Raw genomic sequence first — 27,847 nt, forward strand, 5'->3', positions numbered from 1 at the left:
TGTCCATATAAAGACAGCGGTCTACCACAGTGACTGGAACTTAGCTCTATGCAGAAAGAGGAACACATACACATCAGTGCACTGCAACAGAAACAGGAAGGTGGAGAAAGAAAACCAAAAAACGGTAACAGGACAAGGTGACATTCTTGGTCAGACAATGCATGCAGGAACATTTACCCTTTCTAACTCTCCCAGTTACCATGTGCCCTCTGCTGTCTATTATTTTCCTCCTTGCAGCCCGTTCAAATCTTCTTCCATATGCTCCCCACCAACCTGAACCTGCCTCCCCTCAAACCCACATTTCTCCCCCATCTCTTCTTCCCTTGTTCAAGGCAGTGATCACACACCCTGGCAGAACAAAAGCCAGTGACTTTATTCCCATGCACCTCCCACACCAGTGCCCTCAGGTATGGAATTCTATCACTCAACAATAAACAGGTGGATCAGCCCATTTACACTTCTGAGGAGTGCAACAAAGGAAAGAGATTCTCTCTGAGATTAAACCCCCAAGCCCAGAGGGAGGCTTAACATCATCGGTATGGTGGTTTGGGGAATGGGAGTGTTAGGATTTAGAAAATATAAAGTACTGCTGCTTGAAGAACACCAAACGCTTTGTGGCTTTCCCAGTGTTTGTCAGTCTATTTCATTGGCTCCTACACCCCAAGGAGTGTAGAGGGCAAAATTGCCATCAGTCTAATTGAGTGGGGGAGGCAGCTTTATGTGGTTGACAAACACTGTTTTCATTTCAACCCTGTAGTGTATTGTCCATGAATATGGAGTACCCTGAAGTGAGTATGTCCTCTAACACATCACTCTCTGTCCATCTCTGGGCAATTCTTCCCCAGCCCAATCTCTTTAAGTGCTGGGAGGTCTCCTCTGTAATGTCACTTGTCATTGGTGTGACCACAAATGACACTTTTGTTTAAATCAGCACCCATCACTTCCCTTCCAATGATTGCAGACAACTTTAAAGGTGTGTATGCTTGAAGAACCATGGCTAGCAACAATTACCATTCCCCCAATGGGTGCTGATTCCCATGGTTTAGCTCATTATAAGAACAGAGAAGACAAACCAAAGCTGAGCTCATTTGTAAAAGTAGAAAAGAATGATTTTCTTTGATTGTTTCTTAAGTAGAAGCCATATAAAGAGCAAGCTACTTCATATCACTTCCCACACCTTTAAGCCCAGCTGAGGCACATTCAGCATATTTGTCCATGACAGTTAGTGATGCATTATTCAAAGAGCACTGATTGATCTCAGCAGTAACAAATCTCTGGTCTATATACATATGGACATGTACATGGACTGTGTACACTCTCATACTGATAAACAATAAATAAAGAGAAACTAAACATCCATGAATCATACCTCCATGGAGAGATCTTCAACAAAGCACAGCATGGATGAAAGGACCACTTGGCTTTTGAAAAACTATCCAAAGCAGCATGGTAATGAGAGTAATGAGGATATCAGACACTGAACATGCTCTAATTTGCTTGTTAAATGTGACAGATAAATTACATCTGAGCTTCATCCCTGTGAAGCTAAACACCCCTGAAGCAAATATTCTGCCCCTCAGTTCACACTGACATTTTGGGAAATCTTCGTAGGTGATTTGGCTCGTAATATAATCCATAACTAGCACAGACAACTACTGACAGATTCATAGTTCACCATTTCAAATTTGAAGTAGTTCAAAGTTCATTTCAAATGTTTTAAGAAAGAACTGAGAATGAAAGATTGAACTTGAGAAACCTGTAACTAACCAATTAACCTGTTGCTGGGAAGTCATACCCCTGAAGGCTGCAGGCATTGTGACCTGGGTTGTTTGGGGCTGTTGGCAGGAGGTCATCCGTTACTTTTTTTTTTTTTTTTTTTTTTCAGTTCAGGCGGACTTGCAGATCAAACTCTCTCAAATTGGATGGATGCTTCAACTTCAAATGACAAGTTGATGATGCTGATGTTCTAACTTGCTTTTTAAGTGCAAGCAGACATGATTTGCATAGAAATGTTAGATTTGTGCTGCAGTAATCTTCTGCTGACAGTAGGTAATATTCCCATAAGTAATCATGTGCGCACGAAGCATGTGATGTGCATGCTGCATCTGCAGATCCTCTCTTTTCACCACCACTTGCCATTTCAGATAGGGCTGAATCAACCCAAATATTAATGTTATCAACACACCGGTTAGTATCGATTGATAACAGCATGAGGAGATCGATATTTTTCTTAGAGTGCTTTGGAATGAGAGCCAACTAATAGTAGGTTTTGCTTTTGTTTAGCTTATTTGTACTCTTGACTTTATTTTTCTCAAACAATCGTGTCATAAAGGGAAATAACAGTTATTTTATTATTTAGTTAAATTGTTTATGTTTTTTAAATATTTTACAATTAAAACAAAAAGCTTAAATTTTATTTTTTTTAGTTCTGCTATTCAATTTCTTAAAAAAGAGGTTTTATTTGACAATAATCTTTTTACTGTGTTTGATTATGATAATAATAATGATCAATAATTACAAGAAAAATTATTAAATGATTGTGAAATTTCAAGCAAAAAGTACTGTATCAGTATTCGTATCGTGATACTTGCCCTGGATTTACTTGGTATCATATCGATATAAAAATTTACAGTATCGCCCAGCCCTAATTTCAGAGTGGGACGGCACTGATGTTTCATTGCTGGTTATGCTAGAGTGCGCAATGCATGGTGGGTAACGCAGCGTGACGTCAGTGCAGCGCCGGTGAAAATGTAGGCAGCGACTGTTACAGGACCTCACAAAATCCAAATGCGTTAATGTTCAAGTTCTTTATTTACAAATGTGTTCAGTTCAGCATTCACAGAAAAATAAACTATTCAACAACACTGAAAATGATGCAGTTGATACAGAGGAATCACAGAGAGTCAGGCTAATGAACATATTATATGGAGTCAATACACCGAAAGGGAGTCTAAAAAGTCAGGTTTATTTCTGGTTGGGAGAAAATGAACTTTAAACATGAGACTTTCATCTGAGGACTGGAGCATGAAAGACATGGGAAATTACCAGGCGGGGGGGTACGATAAAAGAATATTGAGCTGGATAAGTTAATAAGATTTTGGGTCCATATTAATTAGACATGAAAGCAAAAATATTTATTTTACAAAAATTTCAATGAAACACAAGATCTAACAACATACTGAACTTAAAGCAATGATTTGTCACGTTACAAAACATAAGAATGGGTGAAAGGGTCAATACTTTTCATACATCTGTCTCTAGGCGACCGTCAGCAACTAGTTTGCTTATCTTAGCACAAGGCCTAAGGCAAGGTAAATTTATTTGTATAGGTCCTTTCATGTACAAGACAATTCAAAGGGTGGAAATGAAACGGTTTGCCAAGCTCTGTCAAATGGTAAAAAAAAATCCACCATGGGACTTTTAAAGCTAACTTAATAAAATGAGATACAAAACTAAACAAAAGCTAAAGTAAAAGCAACATTTGCACTTTTTTTGACTACTTTACATTGCCTTAGTTGGCTGTGGGTACTTGCTCACTAACAGAAAATGGCCGGTTGCAAAATATTAGTTTTTACACACAAAAATAAATAAGCAAATAAATTAGTACATACGATATACTATGTTAAATTGTGAACATTACACATGCTCATAGATTCCTTTTTTTAATTACTAGTCAGAGCTAGTCACCATTTCTCATAAGATATCTTTAGAGCTAACCTCCAAGCTGTTGCTTCATGGATAATTAATAAGTCAGTGAATGTATAGAATAATTTGGATCAATTCCAGGCTTTCCCTGACTACATGTCGAAGTGTCCTTGGGCAAGACAGTTAACCCCATGTTGCCTCCCAGTGTGCCTATCGGGTTGTGAATGGGTGAATGTGATATGTAGTGTAAAGCACTTTGAGAGGTCAAACTGACTGGAAAACCGCTATAAATCCATTTACCATCACCTTTACCAGCCTGTCTGGTCACTGGGCTAATATTTCCTACTGTAGCTGTAGCAACACAACCACTAGGATCCTTTTAAAAGGTCCAAAACCAAAGAGAACAGAAATCAAGTTCTATTGTCATTATCATTTTTCTAATACTAAAACAATTATTATATATACCTGAACCCAACAAAGTAGATTTTTTTTCCAAAAAGTAAACAATCCCAAACACAGATTGAAAGCAAAAGCAACATTGCTAACCATAAACTAACAGCGACTGACAACAAAATTTACCAAAACCTGTTTTTGTCTGAGAGGTTACCCAGCTATGCCTTGAGACTTGGGTGGACTTCTTGTCCTTGTGTAAGTACAGGGGTGTATTAGGCTCCCCACTGAATGACTTCATCACCTCTAAGTGACATGTTTGATGGAGACGGCTTACTTATTTTTGTTACTATAAATGTGCTCCAAATGAAATATCCTTATTAAATAAATATCTAACATTATCCATGAGAAAAATCTTTTAAAAGAAGATTTTTTGCAGAAGTTACAGTTAATTAATTCTGAATTTCTCTAATCGGAAACTAATTATTACCTATTAATAAAACTCGATTGACAGTAATTAATCGTTAACTAATCATAAATAAAAAATTTTCTACATGTTTTCATACCTCTGTTTAGCACTCAAAATTTGTTGTGCATTCTTGCAAATGTGGGGTGTGTGCGTACACGAATGTTTGTGTGGAGATGAAAAATGCTTGAATGACTTTACATGATCTTTTTGTTTGTTAGATGATTCTGCACCCTCACACAACCTGCCTGTCTTCACCTCATCCTCAGTCACATCCATGTCACAACATCAACACTGCCATCCAAAGAGTTAGTGAGTCTGAAGATTGGAGAGGAAAAAGAAGATTGGTTGAGAGGAGGGACATCAGAGTTTTCTGAGAAGCAGTGAAGAAGAGAGTTCAATGCAGCGGCTTAGGTGCTGCTTGGCTTTGCAGCTTGGGTTTCATTGTTATTATGATTTATTTTCTAATGAGCAGAGCTGCCTCCCCCTCTGCCATACAAAGCGCTGATTGAATCTGGCATTCCATTAGCATGTTAAAGAGGCCCAGCTTCATCTGTGAGCTGCTGACTGACAGTGGATATCATCTCTGTAATTGCTCCATATACTGGACCTAGAGCCCGCCAGAGAGAGACAGAGAGAGGAAGAGAGGAAGGGGGGGGCATGCAAAAAGATAAGGAGGGAAGGATTACGATTTTAAAAGTGGGGATTCACCCAAGGGTGGTGGGGGTGTTGGGGAATAAGGGGTCTGGCTCAGTGACCTATCTCTGTATATCTCAATTTGATATGGATGGGACCCCATGCTGAAAGCTGGGAACATATTGTGTTTTTATTTTTTTTTTTTAAGCATGCCAACAGCGCATGATGCTTACCACAGCAGAAATGTGTTTTAAAACAGAAGCCATGAATGTACAGAGCGGTTACACAAGAAAATCATGTTGCACAAATTTAATATTTATTCATGATCAAGTTAAAGCAAAATATAAGGTTAGGAGTTGTTGTGTGCTGTAAGGACATGACACTGACATGACAAATTCATGTGACAGACACACCACATCTCTCCTTGTGTCCTCTGTGCTCTCTCTCTCTTTCTCTCTCTCTCTCTCTCCGGGATGCTATTGCTGTTCATGTTCTCACTCACTCCGACTCTTTCACATATACTTCCTCATCCCCTGCATCACGGAGCACCTCACCTCCTCCTCCTCCTGCTCCAGCAGCCTTGCTTCTGTCTCTCTCTCTTTCTTTGTACTCCTCTCTTTCTCTGCAGTAAATGGTAATTGAACAAACAGTGTGGTGGAGGAGAGCCGCAGAAAAGATAGTTATCCTAACTCCACATGCCATGAATCCAAAATTAACCCCCACCCCCGTCTTTCTCTTTTCCTCTCCTTTCCTTTGCTCTGTTGTGACAGTATTACATGCATGCAGTCCAGGAAAATCAATGGCCCTGCGTATTATTATTAGAAGACATCCTGATGGTGCCATAGTGAGCGTGCCCTCGTGCATGTGTGTATGTGTGAGATGAGCATGTGCAGTGACAGCATAATTCCAACCCCGATGAAGCCAGGTGACAATGAACAATGTCAAGCACCCACACAAAGTAAATGGGCATTTCTCAAATCTGCACAACTCTGTTGAAGTTAAGTCTCAGGATTATCAATATTGAGCATGTCACTCATTTGACTAAATTCAATACATTTCTATTTTGAACCTATTGTCAGAACATAATTGAAACATGAATAGCCCAACTATGCTCAAAAATTAAACATATGATTCCAAAATTATTAGAATTCATAGGATGTTTATAGAGAGAATAAGAGAGGACCTCTTGCATCTGTAGTGGCAATGAACAAAACGCATTATGTCACAAAGCTAAATAACATTAAATAGTGTACATCAAAGGTCCCCAACCCTGGTCCTCAAGGCCTACAATTCTGCAGGTCTTAGATGTCTCCCTGCTGCAACACACCTGATTCAAATTAACGGCTCTCTGACAAGCTCTGCACAAGTCTGCTGATGAGCCATTAAATTGAATCAGGTGTGTTGCAGCAGGAAGACAACTAAGACCGCTTTTTGGTTTTACTGTCAAATAAATGAGCTTAATCAATCATTACTGGCTATGATCTAAGCTTCAGTCATACAAACAAAAACTACTAGCATAACAACTACTAGCAACCATTAGACCAGCTACACTGGCAGCTAAAGGTGGATTTAAGATATGACAGCGGTTATCTAAAAGAAGTTGGGGCTGAAGCTGATGTGGGCTCAGTTATTTCAAAGCTAGAGAATATTTATTTGTTGAAAAAAAAGGGGAGTAAAGGAAAAAAGTGAAGGTTTTCCTTTAGGTTGAAGATGTGTTTTCCACTCTTCCCCAGACCATCTTCAGATGTAGCCAAACCAAGTGAGTGCTTTCAGTTGATCTAATTGGCTGAAGATAAGGCATTTAAGATAGTGATAGACAAACACTCTCTCACAGCTTTCAAGTGTAATAAATCTAACCTGCTCTTGACAATGATATTGAGAAGTCTGATTTTCAGCTTATTTTAAGAGCAAACTTTGCATTTAATGTTAGTTTGAAATAGATCCATTAAATTAACACAAATACATACTAGAAAAATGCTTCTGCATAACTATATGTCTTTCCTTTCTCATTTTTCATGATCATGTTTGCTTTTATGGGAAACTGGACGTGGTAAATAAAATTCTTGTTTGATATTAAAAGTGCAGAACACCTCAGTACAATGCACCCTGCACACATGCAAATGTACACATACACACACCATGGTCTTCTTGTACCCTCCAGGCACCCCTGCTCCACTAACACAACATGAAGTCTCTAACACTCACAACAAATTTACATGGCATTACTGCGGAAGTGCGATAAAACAGGCATCTGAACAGCATCTGCAGAGATGCAGCATTTGCTTCTACATGTGTGTAGCTGAAACCGGCGTACACTGAATGTCACAAGCATCATTCTATCCATAGCTTGAAAAATAAAAAAATTACACATATGTGTGTAGAAATTAAATTTTAGTGGTCTGGTTGAAATGAGCTCATTTGGTTTCATGTTTGTTGCTCTGGATTAGCATGGCAATCATGAAGCACGTTAGTCAGATTGATGAGTTTGTTTGAGTGGAGCAGGGCTACGCAGCTTTACATAGCAGCTGACTACATTAGCCACTTGCAACTAATCTGAGAGTTAATGGCTTTCACCAATGATGTTGTTTCAGTGCACAATGTTTTATTCAAGTGCTTGCTGGGTCTGTTCGTAGAGTGTTGAGATCTATCAATGTTGCTTTCACTTACCCAAACACTCCATCCAAATCAATGTAGAAGAGGTAGTTTATCACCCCCAATTGTCCTCCAAGTAATACACCCGTCCCAAATGTCTTAAGCCAAGCAAATGGGAGAAATCTGAGTTTCAGAATCAATTAATATTTATGCAGTCCCAAAAGTCTTTGCTCCCATATTGTACAGATGAGTGACAAACTGAAGGGGAAACCAAAATGCAAATGCTTGAACACAGGTGCAATATTGTAATCAAGCAATTAACAACCTGTAATACTTCATGGCATGTATTGAAAACGATGTGCAAGCTTTTGTAAGAAGATGGCAAAAAGAAAATATTTAAGTGTCTTTAAAAGATAGTTCAGTTTTGGGCTGAGGGTCACCGGAGCTTCAGTTACCAAAACTGCTCAAAAGATGAGTTTTTAAGTGGGAACAATGACTAACATGACATTTACTTTCTGGAAAATAGATCATGTTTGGACAGAAGAGCAACTCATTTTTCAGGTGACAGATAACACTGATGCAGGATGTGATCACATCATGTGAAAAACTGTCCTGAAAATTGCATTGATTGTAATAACAGCGGTGTCATGTATAAACTCCTCATTACCAATATACAAAGATATAGAAATTATTTTGTTGAGATGCATCTTATGCTTCAGCAGAACTGTTTCATTTTAAGAAGCAATAAAAAAAACAAATGTGAATGAAGTTTGATAAGGAGTCATCAAAGGTTTTGTATGAATTAATTTGTGAGGTTTGCAGGTACATCACATTTTCTACTGAATATCTAGTAAGACTGACAGAGAGCATAGAATCTGCTTAGTTTTCTCAGGAAACTGAGTATTTGGTTCAATGTTGGCAAGAACATATTTGCCTCTTTGGTGTTTTCTGTGTGCAGTATCGTAACAGACTCTAGAAAACGAAGGTACTGCCAGGTCTCTGCCATAATCAAGTAAACAAAGTAAATTCACTACAAATTGCTTGTGCAGTAATGACAAGAAAGAGTCTGCATAATAGCTGCAAGTGCTTGATAAACTTCAGTCAGACAAGTAAAGGTTTGTGTCTGGTGAAAAATCTTGTAGTGTGTAAACCCAAACAGATGATAAACATGGCTAGAGCAATGCAATAATACAATTATACTAAATATCTTGTATAGAGTAAACTTGGTTTCAGGCATCACCTTTGTCCTATTAGGAAAAAGAAAGCAAGTGGTCTTCTCCACGATGTGCGCTGTTCTTTGCAATCACCAAATCCCTACTCAGTTCAAATAATGTGAATAAACAGGGCTGGGCAATATATCGAGATTTTCAAATATATCAAGACTTTATCAGACGCAATATAGAAGGAGGGAATATTGTTTATATTGAGATAACTTGTTTTGAATTAAAAGTATCTTTTCTTTCATTGTTATTGAAAAGTATTTTTAATTTATTTTGTTTTAGGAGCATTTAATTTAATATAAAGGTACTTTTAATTTCAGTCAGCTGTTTTAATGCACATGTGCTGCTGATCTGTAATAAAAGTATATTTAGCACTGAAGGCTGTAAATTAGAACTGTCTCTTTAGTTACTTGACAAAAAAATAAAAAATAAAAAATACCGAGGTATATATTGTATATTGGGATTCAGGTAAAAAATATTGAGATATAAGATTTGCTTCATATCGCCCAGCCCTATGAGTAACTATAGCAAATTAGTTTCTCTCAACCGTCAATTATAAAATTGTGTACAGCAATGTCTGTATCAAGAACTATACAGTAGTTTTTGGAATCCACAAGAACCACAGATTCATACAGCTACAGCTTGAAATATAAGTTTTGTTTGTGTCTTCGATCAATTTGATATTTAGTACTTCATTATTTGCGTTTTTATTCTGTGTAAGCATTGAACAGAAAACTAATAGAAACGTGTCAGAAACAGGTTAAACTCTGCGGCACTAATCCCTCACACATGCACAGCTTGCCAACTTGTACATATCACTCTGTGTTTGAGTGTGTGAAGCCACTCACACTGGCGATGCTGACAGCGTGCTTTGGTGCACTAGCTGCAGCTACAAGGGCAGACAGATGTGACGCTACAGTGACGACGACAACAAACCATTATGTAGCCTTTCCTGTTTGTTCCCAGCGTGCTGCACACCTCCCACACCCATCTTCCTTTCTCTCATTCCTCTCCATCCTGATATCAGAGACTCAGATTGCGGCAGCACAGGGCAGTGAGATGGAAAATACACTGACTGTTTCTGATGAAAATAGAGGGTCTTGCTGAAAGGCAGACTAACAAATAAGACAAGGAAGCAAGGGATCCTCAAAGGATAAAAGAGCAAGGTGAAAGACAAGAAGAGGGTTGAGGTTACTTGGTGGCTATAAAGACTCAGGGGGGGTCTGAAGAGTGTAACAGCCCCACTGAGTACTCCTGAATTAAACTCACAAATCCAAGAGAAAGCTCAGGGTTGAAGGAGGAAACTGTGGGAGGTGGAGAGAGTTGGCTTGTACCATAAAGAGTCTCACCTTGTTCTGCACCATGCGCACACAGCACCCCAGCTGTCATCCAGCCTCCCTGTCTTTCTCCATCAGGGCCGGTGGGAACATGCATCATTCATGAGCAGAGACTTTACTTATTTGGCTGTGTCATCTCCTCACATAACTGTCAATGACTTTTTTCCCCGGCTCTGGTGTCACTGTTATTCTGGCACCATGATGCATACCTCAAATTTGTCCACGACAAAATAAAATAGAGAAAAATATTGATCACCTAAAAATAGAAAAACACTGAGATGTTGGTTACAAATGTCCTTCTGTGAGGAAGTTCTTTTAGGACTGAGCAATACTCCATGAGAACAAAATACTTAATACAAAGCTTAAATTTCGGCTTTTAAATTGGGTAAATTTCTAAAAGAAAAAAAAAAGCCCAATACTCCATATTGGGGAAATTAAACAGATGCAGAAAATGAATCATATTCTTTTTGAATTCAGAACATATAACATATATGAAAAGGGTAATTAGCTAGTAGATGCCTCCAGCACCCTTTTTGTCCAGCCTGTGCCATCCCCTGAGTGTATGCTGCATCACAGCCTGCTGTGAGGGTGCCTGCTGTGAAGGTCACCCTCCCTGCAGCTATGGATTACACAGACACGCAAAGTCAGGCAGAATATGATACTGCCCTTGAAGGGAGGTCTGAGGCCTGGGCTGACAGAGAAGATCCCTCCAGAACGTCTGGACCAACTAGGACCAGCAAGTGTGATATTGTAGATACTTCTCATCATGTGTTGTAAGTTAGATGGGTTGGAAGGAGTAAGACAGGCACAGAAACCTGACATCCAACAAATCATCTACCTATTCATCTTTGGTGGAAAGAATTTTATTTCATATTAAACTGCTATCACTACTGCACTATACAGAAAATTTCAAACTTAAGTGCAGCTACTAAAATAAAAGCCTAGCAGAACAAAATAAAATATCGTGAATTTCTCATTGCATTTGAGAAGTCCAAACTAATCTCTTGTAGTCATGAAATGAGTCCTTGAGACAGCTACAAGAGCAATTACCAAGGATGTAAAGCTGTACTCAACAGAACAAGGAGCCAAACCATGAAATCCTTTTAAAGCAATCAGTAAAATAATAAAAGCTGAATTTTTAACTAGTTTGACATTGAGTTTCAACTTATATTTGAATGTGATGAAGTTCAACAGCAATGACATAAACATATAAGATCAACAGGATAATCATAAGGCTCTTCAGCTAAAGAAGAAATTATTGTAGGATATTTTGGAAAATCTGCAACCACTATTTCTTTGCTGCACCACCTTACATACTTTGGAGTACCAAAAAGATATGAGACTAAGAAGCACCCTCCACATCCTCAGGTAAAACAAAAAAAAAAGGATCCTCAAGTCAGATATTACATGTAGACATGTTAGAGATACTGTTTATGATTTAAAAGCAAAAAGTTGATCGAAATAACCAACGGAATCATAATCTGCAGTCAAAGACTCGATCCTGCAAAGTGCAATGGACAAACACAGTCAGGGCTATGATATTCTCTTGGTCAGTGGAAAATGTGCTTGAAAACCCAGTCATGTGTGGCATCAAACGAACAAACAAAAAACATCAAAACTAGTATAACTTTGATAAACAGCACAAAATATTATTTATTCATACTATCCAGCAATAATAATAATTTAATTTAATCCTCTGAACTTGCTCTTTTTTTCAGCAGAGGATACATTAGGTAATTATATTGTGTTTGTTATAAATGACCCAATGGGACCAAAAAAAAAATGGACAGCTGAATAAAAGAACATTTTAGAAATGCAATGAGAGTTGCTTAAGAGCTAAATCACTGACCACTGATATCAAGAGCCACAGACTATTACTCAAATGTGCAGCCATAACTCTGACACAACAAGGTCTTTTTCAGGACTATGTCTTTATTGACGCCCAAAGATGAAGCTCAGGCATTGAATTTGTGGCAAATATATTTATGCCCACCACACACACAAAAAAAATGCTTTGATCCCAGTCAGGAGTAGCACAGTGTGTAGCACAGCACCTTCACCTCTTCACACACACAGATACATTTACACAGATCAGTGGCTATGAAACATCTGGATAGTCCAGTCAAAAAAAATAAAAAACACTAAGTCATTATTTTCTATTTGATGTTTTATAAGTTCTGTTTTCTAATTTGCTGACTCTCGGTGTGGTCTTTCATCAAAGTTTTGGGACTTTATGGAAAGGAAGCAGTAGAACAAGGCTGCAATAACAGCTCTAAACACAGCTGTCTTCATCAAGAGATTCCAAATACTCTTCATTAAAAAACCCTCATCATGTTGTTTTCTAATCTGAAAGTGGCTGAGGCACCTTTTCTCCTGTGAAATGGATCATTATGGGTTAGTTTTCCTTTTGAGTGGGACCGGGCATATTTGACAATGGCTCTTTCCACTTATTAGAGGTCACAAGAGACACAAAAGTATGCTTGAACATAGGCACACTTGGCAGACTGTATTGTCCTTTGCTGGCTTGACTTTCCCTGCTGTGACCTTAATTTGTTCTGTCTTGAGTATGAGTTCCCACCGGGCGGCAGATTCACCTCAAGGGAGCAACCTGACAACTTGTGAACATTACCAACGTAGAGGTTAAACCACATTTTGCAAGGTAGAAAAAGGAAATGTAGAAGAGGGTTATTATGTCAAAAAGAGTGTATCACACTATACAAAAGTTTGTTCACTACTGGTCAGAACATCTGTTCCTGGTAAATTAAGTAGGAGACCTGATTTATAAAAGGCAAAAGTTAAAGATGACTCATTTCTAACACTGACTTTTTTTTTTTTTTTTTTTTTTTGCAAATTTAAAAATAATCTAAAATAAAATAAAAGAGCCTTGAAGAAATGGTTTGGGCTTTATTGATGGTAATCACTTAGTAATACTTCCTTGCTAATTATCACAGCTTTTAAAGACTTTTTGAAGCCACCTGATGGGTCTTTAAGTAATATTTATGGCATGTTTGACCACTTTTTCTACTAAATAGATCACATCTGTTATTTATATGTGTGGGACCCTGAAGACAAAGGCAAAATCTTCAGCTTGCACCACTTGAATTAGTCCATCGTAAATATTGATTTAGGTGTACTTAGAATCATTATCCTGCTGTAGAAGTCATTTCTTATATGTCATTTTTTAATGTTTGCTTACAAAATTTCCTGGCATTTGATTAAATCCATTCTTTCCTCTGCTGGTAAAAAAGTTGCCCTTTACCATTAGATTCACCACTGGCCAAACTTATGATTAATTCACTCTGTGGTTTACGGTTGGCGAGGTGTTCTTTACCTTCACTAATATTAGCCAGATTAGCCAGAGAGTTCTCTTTTTACTTTATCAGATCTCTTTTAGCAAAATGCTTCAGGTTTGTTGTCAAATTATGAAGTTGAAATTAGTGGTAAGGATGTGGGTAAGGTTTACTTCTGATAACTCTTTGATAGAGGTCATGTTTGCACAGGTGTGGCTGCACAGCAGAACAAAGCCCCAGCAGTCCAGATTCTGCTAAACTTTTCTGGATGTCTGCTACACCCAAAGGGGAGTTTTTAGTTGCTGATTTCTTTATCTGCCCACCTCAGCCTCAGAAAAATGTAAAAAATAGCTAAATATATTGATTTATGTCTGGATACATGATCTTAGATTAAAAAAAAATAATTAGTCACTGTAACAGAATTGTAGACCAAGGGTGCCCAGACTGTTGCATTATCTGGGCACAAGTTTAAGCATAGGAGACAGGGAAGAGGAGAACCCAAGGCTGAAAGCAGTGAACACAGGGACACCAATAAAAGCAAAAGAACACAAGCTGTCTCCCAGCAGGCTAATCCTCTAATGAAGATTTGTGGTAGCGGCTGGCTGGTGATTATTGGCCCGGCACAGGCACAAAAACCATCTTCAGTGCAACAGCAAATACAATCTCTCACATTTACACAAGCCATCACAGGCAAAATGAGAAAATTTAGGATGGAGGCAGACACACCGCCACATCACTGTGTATGGGTTGGGAAATGCTGCTGTCTGACATGCTGTGAAACTGCTGATGCTATTAACAAGCAAAAACACTACAAGACCAAACATTAACCAGTATTATTCAGATGTGAAGAATGCAATGTGAAGTCATTTATGTTTGTGCTGTTATCCCTGTCTCACTGGGCCAACTGCACTATCCTGACTATGCTAATTTTATGGAAATGCTTTGTTTCCAGCCTTTTCCTCTGCCTTCCATTTATTACTTTCATCGGTGCTCTTTTAAACCACATCAGCACCCACTGTCTGAGGTGTTCATCCACCCATACATCCCATAAGAGACAGTGGAACAGAAATTGGACATGTGAGAAATTGAAATATTCCATATGGGAATTATATATTTTTGAACAAGCTTATATGTTTTCAAAAACATATAAAACTGATATGAGCTTCTTTTAATGCTATGTTCAGCATTTGTACTGTTAAAAGATTCTTCCCCTTCATTTATCACCTGAAGATACAGCAAGTGGCAAACAAGGTAGAAAAATCAGAAACTCAAATAAATGACCTCCTGTGCCTTACTACCCCTCTGTCCCTTACAGCCTTCTAATCCACATCTATGTCACCTCCCAGTGCTCCCTTTCTCCTCCTCCTCTTCCCCCCAGGCAGGGGCAGGGAGCTATGGTGCAGGTCCTGGCAGAGCTCCTTCTGCTCCCTCCCTTTCCCTCTTGCTAAATGAGGGTAGGGCTGCCTGTTCAGAGGAAAACTTGTTTGGAGACAGGTGTGCATACCAGACGCCTGCGTTAAGCCTTGCACCACACAGATCCCATAACTACCAGCAAGGGAAGCTTCTGTGGCTCTTGCCCAAGACTAAACTACACCTACTCAAAGATCTCTTCTGCTAGCTGTAGCTACAACAGTTATCAACCTGCAAGACGCCATAGAGGGCAGGTCTGAGCTCCATTTACCACCACCTTTTTTATCACCAGGCCTCTCTGCCTCCCATCAGTCGTTATACAAACCATTAAAAAACACTTGAGGAGAATTAGTTGGAGAAGGGAAGGTGTTTAGTGGCAGAGATTTAGGCTATTTTGAGCTGTTCATGTAACATTAGGGATTAAAAGACAGCTTAAGGTTTCTTGGAAGCAAAAGCTTGCACTATTCAGACAGTTCTTGTGTCTGACAGTAAAGTAGTAGTAAAGTGAGAGCTGCTGGGATGGATGAGGTCACACAGTGTGGAGAGGTCTTTGTGGCTATGTGTAAGGTTATGACTGTGGTAGGATGACATTCCCAACAATGAGTGAGATGTTTTGCTTGCATTGCCACTTTACATGAGTCAGCTGATACAAAGAGTCCACAACTCAGACACAAGAAAAAGAAAGCATTGATTTTACCACATTGCAGTTAAAATATTTCCAACTAATATTATAGCCAATCTTTACCATCTGACTGTTTACTAATTTCTTCTCTCATTCTATTGTTGCTTTTAGCTTCCTCTTCGCTAGCCATGCCCCTATGAACTGACCTTGCAGCAAGTCAAGGAGAATTGATTTCTCTTTCGGACTTTGTGTGAAACCCTATCTCAACAGCACTCAGAGGAATTTCCTCTTCCCCTCCCTGGAGCTGCATGGAGCTAGTTCTCTTTCATGAGGACGCTTTTCACTTGGTTTTATCCTGCTCGTCTCTTCTCTTGTGAGTCCTCACAAATAGAGCAGACATGATTAATGCAACACCTATCACCGCCAAACATTAGCTTTGCTCAACCTTTTTACGCTTTACTGCTGTTTGGGAGATTGTCAGTCATGCACCGTCTGATACTATTGCTGAATTATCGTTTAAATGTATTAATAAGACAGTCTGTCTTTCTACTCTTCATGAGCATGACACATGAGGTGGCTGCAACATTATACGGTGTATTGTTTGTTAATAAACTCTACATTTTCTGTATTTTGTTTGTATTTCTCAAGAGCTGCCAAGGACATGAAAGGAATTCCTTGTAAGAGGAGCCAAATTCAGCCAAGAAAGCTTCTACTGATGTTATTATTATGTCAGAGTACACTAACTTTAATTTGCAGAAAGGGTATCATAGCAAACCATGCAGACTAAATCTGGTTAAGCTGGCCTGAAAACAGTTAAATGACTGCTGTCCCTTCGAGAAGTGCAGAGAAAACATTTAAGTAAGCAAAGTTTTTGAGGGTCAGACTTTCATCAGGCAATTGTTTATTATGTTTGAGTAATTAACTACTACAGAGACAAAAAAGAGCACTTAAATTTTTTATTAAAAGTACATATGGGAAATGTAGTTAAATTTATCTTGAAAAAATTTAATGTCACATGCACAGAAATTTCAGCATGTCACAGAACAGAGAAAATGATCAAACTGATTAAAAATCAAGACAACTTTGTAATGTATCTGCATTAAAGGAGTGAAGACATGCCTCTTTGAAAACAGCAGGGAGATGCAATGTGAAATCATCTGTTTCTCTTTCCACTTTGTGATCAGACAGACCGTTGAAGCATACAAAACATTTTCCAGGCTTCAATTCCCAGGTGTCCTGTAGCCCCAGGATTCCCAATAAGTAGTAAGCCAGGCTGCCTTGGTGAATACACTAATGTGACACCATAATCATGCTCAGGTGCATTTCTGTGCTTCACAGAGCAGCAGGAGCAGCAGGTCCTGGTAATGGCAGGTGCCTGTCCTGGTGTGAGTTACATAAACAGCACATTTTATTTAAGTCAATGCATGTGGCAAAAAAAAGAAAAGATAAATGGAGTATATGTAGAAAAAAAGACATTACACTATTTTAACTAGATAAAGTATGCAAAATGTTGCATCACTCAGGTCTTACTTTTAGTAAATGGTCTTTGACAGAGGACACTGCAGTGAGGACGATGGAGCTGTGGGAGTCAGAAGAGCACCTCCACCTCCCTCTGCTCTGCAGTGCTATGCACACGGATGGGCCACACACACACAGATGCACTCACAGACACAATAGGTTGCCTTCCCACCAGTCCAATAACAGGCCTATTCATTAGAGTCCCTTACAGACAGTATTGACAACCTGCTGACACACAGTCACTCCAGCATAAACAAATGGAGCAATAGCGAGGAGCAAGGGCAGGAGGGGAGAAGAGGAAAAGACCTGTTATAATGGCTTTTTGACTGAGGAAGGATTTCCACCAACCAGCAATGAGCCAGTTACAGAGAAACAAGAGGGAAGAATGAAAGTTGCCACTTCTATTGCTTCTACTACATACTTGCTCTTACACACCTTAAGTTTCTTTTCGGATGAGCATCACGTTAATCTTGCACTAGAGGTCACACAAAAGATATGTGGCCTATTCTAATTACAATCATGAGAATAAGTCTTTTCATTCAGCCTTGCCACGTAGAGGAGCTATTGAAATGTGAGTTGGGTCAAGTGCAGTGAGCAACTCATCACACAACACTGTGTCACAGCTATGGCCTATTTTGCCAGAAGGGAGTCAGGATAATCTGTGAAACAGCATGGAAAGATTTAAAGCCACTGGTTTAAGACCCTGAGGTGCAGAACACAACAAGAAAACTGTAAACATGACAAAATGTCCAAAAACACAACAAAGCAGAAAGCAGCACTATTTTTACTTGTTTTACTAAATGTTGGGATCTATGAGATTCTAAGTTTAGTAAATAATTGAATGAAATGTATTTATGGTTTTGTTGTTATGTTTGTCTTTTTCATTCTATCTCATGATGTGTTTATTATGCTGCATTTAGTAAAATATTGCTGCTTCTTGGTTTTTATTCGAAAATGTTGCTGTTCTTATTTATTTTTTTGTCTTGCTTCCCTTTTGTTGCACCTCTGGGTACCTTACACAATGCTGAATGCTAGAAGGATCCTGCAGAGTTCTCAAGTTGCACAAAAGCATTCCAGTTATATCTTGTATATCTAATGAGGGTTAAAGGAACAAACTATGCCATGCATTCCAAATCTCTGCCTCATTAAGAAGTTATGATTACTATGACACTTTGACATAAACTAAGAGAGCAAAGCAGTCATGGAGAAATTGGAAAGAAAACTGCTGACTTGTTCAAAGATGAGCTCTCCGGTGTCTCTTTGATTTGACCTCTGAAACCAGGTGAGTGTGTGCAAACTGATAGAGGAAGGGGGTGTTGTATAGAGCTTGGTGAATGGAATGAGCAATAGCTATGCAGACAGATCAACAGAGAGACAAACTTTATGAAGACAGATGACGCCGAAGTGAGCACACAAAGACAAAGAGAAAGACTGCATTGCCCTGAGCTCAGGGGGTCATCTGACTCAAACAGACAAGACAGATGAGACACAAACAACGTTCAAACATGAACTAATCGTGACATGGCTGAAGTGTTCTCAAATCTTTGAGGTAAAACTTACCAAATGGATTTTTTTTTTTTTTTTTTTACAAAAGTGCATGTCAGACAATCACCATGGAGCATTTTGGGTGTCAGTAAAAATGAAACTACATACAGTTATTTTATCCAAAGGCGAGTTTCATAACAGGACCTGCATCTGTGAGCAAAATTATGTTGTTGGTTTTTTTTTTTTTTTTTTTAACAACATGAGAGCTAACCACAAAAACACTACAGCTGATTGAAAGGTTGTCAACAGAGATCTGGTGATCATATTATCTATTAGCGTGCCACAAACACTTAAGTAAACCATGCATACCAGAGCAGCAGCCTTATAACTTGGTGCAGAGCCCTTGTGAGCCCACGACTTTGCATAGAGCTAACTGTACAGCACAACCTAACATCCATTGCCATTATCTGCATCAAGGCTGTCATCACTATCACAGCAGCCAAAGACCTCTGCCAGCACCTAAAAAATGCCTGCAACTGTAGTTACAACCTGACTTGTGATTACAACTGAGGACAGAGCAGTGCTGGTAATGGTTATTGGCTCAAGGTCATAGATAACAAAGGATTGGAAAAGGCTGACAGCCACACAGGCAGAGTTGGTGAGGCATGCAGTTTACACAGGCATCCTCACACCAGACACACATTACACACAAATTCTGTTGCCACAATTTTTTTTTTTTTTTTTTTTTTAATGCTGTTTTTCTGATTTATGTCACTGAATCGAATGAGTGAATTTGCTGATCGGAGCTTGAAATCAAGCAGCGGCAGAACTGAAAAGGTCATTGCAATGACACTGCCCTTTTCAATAGAGGAAAGCATGAAATGTCGAATCATTCAGTAGCCACATTGTCATGCGAATTGAGCAGTATGTTAGGAACTGAGAAATGATGGAAGATACCTGTCTGAGTGACAACTTTATAAGAAATCGTTTGTGAGGGAAAAATTTTTGAAAAACCATTAGAAGAAATGAAAACGCACAGATTCTATTTTTTGAGCTATGACTCATTATCAGTGTGTAAGTCAGTCAGTCAGTCAAAAAAAAAAAACAAAAAAAAAACAAAGAAAAAGAATGCTGTGTATGTGGAACAGCCTGACAGCATTCTGTCTTTCTGCAAAGGCAAAATTCATAAGTTACATTCCATGTTTTATTGCTTATGTAGAGCTTGACAGTTAAAAATGACATTCAGTAATAACTACCCTGAGCTAAAACCATTACCAAGGTAGAGTTGTGCTGGTGTGAACACATCCGGGCCAAATAGCATTTACTGCAGCTGCTACCACCTGCAACCTGATCAAGACAGTACATGTCTAACTGCAACAACAAGCTCAAGTCTGGTAATTGTTCACTTTTAAACAGCTGGAAAAACTGACAATAGAGTCAATAATCATGACATTCTTGATGTGTTTTTTTTTTTTTTTTTAAAAAAAGTACTTCATACAGCTGCCATGGTAACAGACATTAACTTTATAGACTTGCACAGAGTTCACAGGTACACACGCTCTGCAGCACATGATTCAAACTCTTACAACTGAGGCTCCCTATAATCATTAAAGATGTCTGCTTGAAAAACATGCCTGCCGGGAGGGCAGAGAAGCAGAGCTGTGCCTGAATCAGCCCAGGCATGCGTTAAAACAAAGTGGCCTCTCCGGCAGAGCACATAGCAACACACGCACACACTTTTAGAACCACCACACTCAGTCTCATAGAAACAGCCATACATGAATTAGAAAACTCTAGAACAATCTCACAGGCACTGTGCTGCTCACTGAACATATACACACTTTCTTCCTGTCATCCCCACACAGCAGCACACACAGGACTGGTCATATTACTGGACTCACCCTCTGTATGAATGTAAAAGCTGACTATGTAGAGCACACAGCATCCCCTCTTTCAGGCATGGTCACTATGAGACCAGAATACTAAAGAAGAAAGGCTTAGCTGACTCAGAACACAGCAACAATGTCTGATAACTGGAAATTATACTGTCCAGCATGCTAAAGACAAAATCTTCTTCTTTAATTGGTGTTGTTTTATGGATAACCCGTTGCTCATAACTGCTTGAGACCATTAAGGGGAAAAGTTAAGGAGAAACAGATACATACTTTATAGATTTTGTCTTGTCTATTTGTATAAATTTGCACGTCATCAGTTATCAGCAAGTTTGGATGAAACTATCTTTGCCACTTCACCTCCAGTAGAACATAGGAATGGTGAAGTCTGGTCATGTGACCAAACAGCTCATAATGATACAGTCCAGCTTCAAACACTTTGACCTTCCCTGTCATCACTCACACCTGCTACAGTAATGGTACACTATTAACGTAATTAGAAGCACTAAGCATGATTCAAAGGTTCAGCCAAGCACTCAGTATTGACAGATGTCTGTGTAGAATGGACACCAAGCAGGGCACACTATTAATCAGGAGCTGCTGGTGGCCAAGTTAAAGTAGAGATTAGTGATACAACAACATGACTGACCTCTCCAAAATCCCATGCACCAAAAAGCAACAACTTACCCAAAATCATGCTGTGTGTGTGTGTGTTGCCTTTGGTGTCCCTGGATTGTCAGGTGTTTCCTCACTGCCCCCGTCTCTCCTGCTTTCGCCAAGAGACAATGGCTCCAAAATTCAGTTCCCCTCCACTCTCCAGAAAGAGGCAACTCAGAGAGGCAGCGTTAGATGTGAGGAGAGACTGCTGCTGCTGTTGCACATGCCGTCCCTTGCGCCTGCCCTCTCCAGGTGAAAAACTCTGTTTGTGTGTGTGCATGTGTGTGTGTGTGTGTGTGTGTGTGTGTGTGTGTGTGTGTGTAAGAGAGAGAGAGAGAGAGAAAGAGAGAGAGGGAAAGAGTGTGTGTGTATACTGAGTGTGTGGAGGAGGGGGGTCCAGTGTTTCTGCAGTGGTGGCTCAGGTAAGCCTGAGGACAGTATGGAGGTGGTTGGCAGCAGAAAAGAGAGAGAGGAAGAAGAGGGGGAAAAGAGGGAAGAGGGGGAGCCTAAAGTGTGACAGCCAATCACAGGGGGAGGCTACAGAGCCAAGATCTTCTACTCCACAGCAGCCAGGAGGAAATGCAGTGGTCTCCAACAAACAGCTGACAAGCAGTTTCCTCTCAACTGTATCATTTCACAGGGAGCTTCAAGTGGAGGGTCTTCTGTGTACTGTAATCAGCACCTGCTTTGGTCTCTCGTTGTAAAACACACGCTCCCTTTCCCACTCTAGCTGTCTCTCCCTGTCTCTGCTTCTTGTTTTTAGGGTTGGGTATAACCTAAAGGCACCTTACATGCCTCTGCTCTGATTGGTGGCAGGCTTGGCCAATAGAAGCAGCGGCAGACACTTGTCATCATGCAGAGTAGAAGTCATGAAGGAGAGACAGAGCTTGACTGAAAATGCCGTCTTCCCAAGCATAGTCTCACATTTTTATTTTCCGCATTCTCTTCACCCGTCTCCCCATTTGCCAAGAGCCTGATTACCACATCTGTTTATTGCACTTGTTGTTTATTACCCCTCCCCCTCTCTGTTCCTTGACTCTACACGTATATGGACTTTTTAGAGGATTAACCCTTTGTCTATGTTGTTTTCTTCTTCTTTCCTTCCATCCCTTAAGCAAAGTTCTCCTAAGCAAAGTTGGCCACTGGCATCTATGCTTTCATCAAAGTGATAGAATTTAGGAATGGGCAATGGGGGGTGGCAAGCAAAAAAGAGAGATGAAATGTAAAGCGACAGAGCAGAGGAAGCAGAAGAAGGAGGGGCAGAGATTAAACTAAACACAAGCTGACGGAGGGATGAAGAGACATGGATTGACAAAAAGAGACAACCAGAAGGATGGAATACAGAGGCAAAGACAGAGAGGTGGACGGACAAGAGAGACAGGCTGCAGAGGATTTTACTGTGAACCATAACAATGCAGTCACTAATTGAAGAGCAGCTTCACAGCCAGCTTCTTATGGTCCACTTCCTCCACACCAAGAAGGCACTCAAACAATGTCTGCTGTCATGTTCCAGCACTAGTCTCTGCTTCCAGTTCCCCTTGTGAAAATGAATCACGGATAGCTAGGACGACGTTTTGAAAATCACACAGCCACGATGTTATTGAGAAGCTCAGCGCTTAAGAGAAGGCTTAACAAAGCTGTCAAAAAATTAATCCCCTCGGGCGGGCATGCTTGCAAACACACAGATATAAACACGTGAGCCCAGGGCTACAGAAAATGCTGCCTGATGTTCGTGGAACCTCCCCCTGTCCTGCTTTCTCTTTCCCTTTTTCTTTTCTAACTATCCCCCCTGCCACCACCACCCTTCTCACGCTTTCAGGCTGAGGCAGTGAGTCACAGGGTGTTGGAGTGAATACTAAGGAGGCAGGCTGACACCTCCAATACCTCTCTGCACAGCCGCTTCACTGCATGCATTCAAATCACTGTATAAAAACACAAACCGACTTAAATGCAACAGACACCCACTCAAAATCTATCTGATTGTGTAAAATCCCTTGACAAAATGCTGCTGGTATTGTGTAACATGTGGAGGTGAAGAACAATCCTTCTTACATGACTCTTACTGAGATCAAACAACAGTAAAAACAAACAGCTGAGTGATTGTAAGAATGAACTTACAGATATGGAACAAACATTGAACAGATTAGAAGAGGATGTCTGGCCTTTAGGTGTTTGGATCAACCACAAATACACACCATGTCTGGAGAAAACGGACCGAGCACAGAGAATATCAGTTTATGAAAATGGGAAAGTTGCAATCGTGACCACAGTTATTATCAATATAACTGTGCATGCAACTTGTTCCCTGAGCATTTGTGTTTGTGGGTCCACAAAAGAGCTGAGCTAGAGTTTCCTCATTAGTTGTGTTGGTATCAATAATTCAGAGCCGGTCCTTGTTGCCGTTCAATGGGCCGAGTGCTAATGTGCTGTCGGGCCAACAGGGGCCCAGGGCCCAGTGCCACTTTAATGGATGTCATGATGAGAGGGTGAAATTGGAGCATAGAGATCCTGTATCATCCATAGGCAAGAAGAAGCAGGGAGGAAAAGGCAGAGAATCAGAATGGATGCACAGGGGAAGGGTGACAGCCACCAGGGAAGGACAGATGGTCTTATTGGACAGGTGAGCAAAGAGGTGATGGAAGTGGGGAAAAGAAAGAGCAGTTGGGAAGGACACTAAGGAGCAACATCCTTTTGTTTCCCAGTAGATTCAGATTAACATTGTGAAGATGGCGTGCTGATTTCCTTTTTGACATTTAGAGAATTGTTAAGCTCTTAGTTACACATTTGGATAAGTTTTATTGTTTTCTGGTTTGTTAACAATATTTTTCAAAAAGAACTTGATTGCTCTTTTATCCTCTTTTGTTTTAAGAAATGTAATATATCTGTAATTGTGTAATTAGCAGGCACCTAAGCTTAATAAATCAATAAAATAAACAGAATGAATAACTATTCAATTTTGTGACATCACTAATCAATTCAAAGACAAGATTCTTGTGATTCAGAAGAGAAAGAAGCAGACTAAAAAAACATGAAAATGGTGTGAACATCTGTAAGTACACTACTCAACATAACATTAGTCTAAAAAATGTTATATATATATATATATATATAAATACAGAAACAGAGAACTTAAATGCAATTATCAAACAGCAGATCTTTTTATCTTTCTTCATATATAAAAATAAAAATAAAAACACTTCTGAAATGCTATTGTGTTTTCCGTTGGGTTGTCTGAAAGATATATTTTTTTTTTTTTAGATTGTGTAATTTGGTTTTAATTCTTGTTTTTGTTTCTTTGTTTGTTTGTTCGTTTTTGCACTTTTTGACTTTGTGTATGGCCAGAGTGAAGGTGATCAGTGGGTCTAACCAATCTATAGTAGGAAACTTTCTTAGTCTGCTGAAAGAAAACAACCATACATGTTAGTCCCATTTCCATCAACCACACACATACAAACTTGTACTTGTTACTTGTGATGACATTGTCTTGATTCACTCATTCCAGGGATTCTTTACCCAACTTTGACCTCAAGGACCAAATGCTCAGCCCTTAACATTGCAACATGATTTACCATTACTTTAATGTTAACTGTGAGCCAATTTCTCTAATTAAGTTTTAATCCTAAAATTAAACCGTAGACCAGCTGACATTAAGTCCACAAAGTATTTGTCGTTAACATATGCTGCCCTCTGTTGGTGTAAGTCTGTCAACACATGATTCATTCCTTTGAATCAGCTTAGCCAGATCCCTCACACCGGTTCTAGAAAACAGTTTGGAAAAATTCCATAAAGTAAAATGATCCCAACATGTAAAGTGAGTGGGATATATGTTCTCAAAGCCATGTCAACACACACAGGGGTAAAAAGGGAACCAAACAGACATAAGACACAGCTGGTTACAGTACTGATGGCTTGTCGGACTAAATGTAAAATACATTACTTAAGCAGCTGAGGCTGATATTCCTACCAAACCATTCTGTTGGCAGTACGAAAGACTTATGAGGATTTAATCTCCTGATTGTGCAGCAAAGCCTGTGAATGATATATCAAACCCAGACGAGGGAGTGCATCAAACTCAGCCATTCAAATAATTCCAAGATTTCTCTTCTCAATTCTTTCCTGCCACAGTAAATCTACACTCACTGAAATTCACCAGACAGACTGTAACTCATTTCCTTACAAACAGCCCAAACCTGCTGTCAAAATGCAACTTTTGTTAATCATAAATTCTCCTCATATTTCACAAGCCTGCAGGCGCTGTGTGACTTTCCAGAAATGTTCCTCGGTCCTTTTCTCTTCTATAATACTTTGGGTGTCTTCTGGCACTGCAGTGGTGAATTTAGAGGCTGCCTATGAAGGTCAAAGGTGAGCTGGGCAGGCAACATGTAAGTTAGCTCAGCATGAACACAAGGACCTCTGCATTCTCCTTGAACTGCCCTGAGTCTGCAAGTCTGACAGGCATATCACTTTGCAACAGTGAGGGATAATCATCTCACTAAATTTAGATTATTGATTAGGTGAGGATATGTGCAGGAAATGTGGCTGGAAGTATAGTATGTTTCTTGTTTTGTTTTTGTTTTTTTTGTTTAGTTTTTTTCTCCCGCAGGAAACTAATTTGAATAATTAGTGTGAACATGCTGTGTTTTGATTGTTATAAAGTCACATTTTTGTTTGCTGTGAGTCAGAAAATCTCACTTTTTTCTACATTAATTTCTTATAATTTGCTATGTTTCAGCTTTATTTTTTTGCCAAAACTTTTTGTGATGTCCAATGTGAGGAAGGAGACTTCAGGTTTCATGAGGATGTGTGTGTATGCAGGTGGGTGTGCCTCTCCACACTTGCCTACAGAGATGGAGAATGTTGATGTTGACTGTCACACTCTCACACGTCCCTGACATTTTTACACCAGCACTGGAGGACAGGGTGTCTTTCTTTCCAGACATAGTCAGATCACACATTTGCACCACACTGCTGACCTTTCTCAAATAATGTGAAATGTTGAAACATTACAGAGACAATTTCCGTTATTCTGCTCTAAACTGGACCATACTGACTTTCTGTTTTAACAGTGTAGAGTACAGCAAAACTGGTCATAGTCTATTTCCAGAGCACAGACATTACTCAGCTGAGAGTAAAAACAAGTATTAGCAACATCTCTGCTCCAGACTTTATTCTCATTTATGCAATTATCAAACATCAGATCTTTTTGTCTTTCTATTAAAAATGAGCAACTATAAATTTTACATATATTAACATTGACATACATGACAAATTTGCCCAAACATACAATGTACAACAGAAAGCAGGTGGAGCTGTCATTAAAGTTCTCTGCTTCACTGATATAGATTTTATATAAATACATGGGGCTATATATCAATATACATACATTATATATATATATATATATATATATATATATATATATATGACACTTAAGTTATTTACTGTATTCTAATTCAATTTGTGCAGTATGAAAGAATTTTTACAGAATAAACATTTTATACGATAATGATACTACGCAGACTCTGGAGATGAAATGAACCCACACAATAGTGTTTGGTAGTGGAGGAGGGTCATCTCTTACCTGAGCTCCACATTGGCAACACCTCTACTTCTTCTGTTAACTGAATGAAATCTCCAGTCCAACCAAGTTATAATGGGAAATTTTGTTAAATCCTTCCACTATGAAACTTCTCAGATGTCTTCAGGTGGAAGAAAAAAGTCTTAATTCACATTAATCGGAAAAATTCCAAGAGAGGCCCCAGCAAACAGCAGTTGTGGAGGCTATGCAAAGGACATGTGGACATAAAGACCACATACACATTGCATGTGTCACCTCCCATCCACCTCTCTGCATCATATCTCCTCCCTCCCTCATACTGTCAGCTCTGTGTGAAAACAAAGCTAGGATAGGAGATTCCTGCAGCTTATCTTAGTAGACCTTAATAAATGAGTGCAGTTGTATTTAACGCAGAAGCAGGGAGGAAAGCAGGAAAGGGAGTCAAATGTCAGTGAAGGTTATGAGGAGTAAAATAAGGTCCACAGAGGGAAGAGAAATATCAGCTTGTACAGGGATGATTTGTGTTACAGTCCATGGAATGAATGCCAAAAATAAGTCCTTGCAACACTATGTAAAAATCAACTTACTAAGAGATGGGGTTGAAAAAAAATGAAAAAAGAAGAAGCAAAATCTCTTCCCCATACACTGTGGTCATCTCACGCAGGATTGCTGGCAGGAAGTTTAGAAAAGGTGCGAAAATTTTGAACACATAGACAAATGTTGAGAGACTACAGTAGTACCCACATGCAGAAATTCAGGGGCAAAGGTTTTTCTACAGTGTCTGCTATAAGCAGTCACCCGTCACACAAGCTACTTGGAGCGACCACAATGTGACCTCAGATGTACAGCAGGTGCCAAGCTCTCTCCACATCCGTTCTTCAATATGTCCTTACACAGAATCACCTCTCAAAACATTGCCAGCTATAAGACTGTGACAAAACATGCACACCCTCAGCCTTGTAAACATTCACAGTGTGTCTCAGCACCTCCCCAGGCAGTCTGCAAAAAGATAAGGATAGAAGGGGAAAAGGATGGCAGTGTACAGCTGCAAGCACATTTCAGCGCTCAGAGGCCTGAGGGGTAATGTTACAGAGACACACTGCGGACCAGAACTGTCTCTGTTTCTGACA

General features: G+C 39.5%; 1 protein-coding gene across 2 annotated transcripts in view; it reads right to left on the reverse strand.

Annotated features, from left to right (window-relative positions):
• znf385a (zinc finger protein 385A) overlaps window positions 1-26,789 on the reverse strand; it is a 61,652-nt gene extending 34,863 nt beyond the window's left edge. The window contains exon 1 of one of the 2 annotated variants that reach the window (XM_042004580.1): window positions 26,742-26,789. In XM_042004580.1, the coding sequence (XP_041860514.1) occupies window positions 26,742-26,754 (13 nt within the window). In that variant the 5' untranslated portion in view covers window positions 26,755-26,789. Of the gene's footprint in view, window positions 1-21,190; window positions 21,856-26,741 lie in introns of those variants that run through there. The other variant, XM_042004581.1, reaches the window with a different exon arrangement.
• Between the last annotated feature and the right edge of the window lie 1,058 nt (window positions 26,790-27,847).

This window comes from Melanotaenia boesemani, chromosome 13, assembly GCF_017639745.1.
Source record: "Melanotaenia boesemani isolate fMelBoe1 chromosome 13, fMelBoe1.pri, whole genome shotgun sequence".
NCBI lineage: Eukaryota > Metazoa > Chordata > Actinopteri > Atheriniformes > Melanotaeniidae > Melanotaenia > Melanotaenia boesemani.